Source organism: Pygoscelis adeliae, unplaced genomic scaffold, assembly GCF_000699105.1.
Source record: "Pygoscelis adeliae isolate BGI_AS28 unplaced genomic scaffold, ASM69910v1 Scaffold537, whole genome shotgun sequence".
Classification (NCBI taxonomy): domain Eukaryota; kingdom Metazoa; phylum Chordata; class Aves; order Sphenisciformes; family Spheniscidae; genus Pygoscelis; species Pygoscelis adeliae.
The window spans coordinates 375,039-376,395 of NW_008825213.1; the positions used below are offsets into that span (position 1 = coordinate 375,039).

Consider the following 1,357-nt stretch of genomic DNA (forward strand, 5'->3'; position numbering starts at 1 on the left):
AAGAGTGGTTAAACCTTGGAACAGGCTGCCCAGGGAAGTGGTTGAGTCACCATCCCTGGAAGTATTTAAAAGACGTGTAGATGAGGCGCTTAGGGACATGGTTTAGTGGGCATGGGGGTGTTGGGTTGACGGTTGGACTCGATGATCTTAGAGGTCTTTTCCAACCTTAATGATTCTATGATTCTAAAGGTTTAAACTGTACCGGAGCTTCCCCGTAGGTTTGGTTGAATCAGTGCCGTGCTGGGCGCTTCCCTCTGCCCCCCTGTGCCGGCTGGCTCGGCCTTTCAGCCCACCTTGACGCTCTCTTTCTTTGCAGTGCTAAAGAAACGCCTCGTGAAGCTTGTTGTCAACTTTCTCTTCTACTTCCGGACAGACGAAGCGGAGGTATGGAACCTGCTTTTTCGTTGTTGTTTGTTTTCCTCCCTCTCTCTTCTTTTCCTGTGAATTGAGTGCGTGGGCTTTGTAAAACGGTACGGTAACAGGCTGCCAGAGCCAGGACAGAGCGCCCACATTTCCTCTTCCATCTACTCGGCGAAAACTCCTGGGAGCGAGGAGCAGCGCCGCCATCCAACCGCATCTCCCGTGAGCTTGGAACGAATCTCTTAAACAAAACTGTTGCCCCAAAACTGCTAAAGGTGGAGTCTGTAATGTTTGTTTGTAGGACTGTGCCTTATCGTGCCAAACTGTGAGGGGAAGCGTATATTTTTGCTCTCCTGGGAGAAGAATGAGCACTGTTTCTTCTTTTTTATGCCAGGGATTTTACTCGCGCACAATGCTCACTGTTACAGGGAAACTTTTGTGGCCATACCCTGTCAGTATCGTTATTTTGGGCATGCAGACACCCTGCTTAGGTCTAGGAAAAAAGAAATGAGGGCTGGGAGCTTTGGGTTCTGTTTCTGGCTTTGCCACTGCTGAGATCTCGTGGTTTTTAATGAATCCCTTGATAACTGTTGCTAAAGATTTTCTTCTTGGAAAATGAATGTAAAAGCAACCTTAATAATGTGTGTGAAGAAGGGTGCTGTGTGCCTGCTGGTGCTACAAACAAAGGAACTGGAAAGCTTTTAGTGGCATTTTTAGACTCATTCCCTCATAAATATCTTACCCTGATAATGGCTGAGCCCCCGTTTCCAGAAATACCCTTTTCTCCCTTCTGCCGAAGCGCAGCCGCCGATCGCTGCTTCACTAGCGCTGCGGTCGCAGTTCTCTGCGTAGGGCCGAGACGCTGAGCAGTCGCTCTGGCTCGCGTCTGTAAAGACTCAGCTGTGGCTCCTGCGCCGGTGCAGGACGAGGCTCTGAGGACACGGCCCGCCTCCTTCGCCGCCAGCCGGGGCTGCTCTGCTCTCTCCTTTTCTGGTGG

General features: G+C 50.6%; 1 protein-coding gene across 1 annotated transcript in view; it reads left to right on the forward strand.

Moving 5' to 3' along the window:
- The window catches only part of PLEKHJ1 (pleckstrin homology domain containing, family J member 1), a 7,833-nt gene that overhangs the window by 2,183 nt on the left and 4,293 nt on the right, over positions 1–1,357 (forward strand). The window contains exon 3 of the mRNA XM_009329085.1: positions 317–384. Within this exon, the coding sequence (XP_009327360.1) occupies positions 317–384 (68 nt within the window). The remainder of the gene's footprint in view (positions 1–316; positions 385–1,357) is intronic.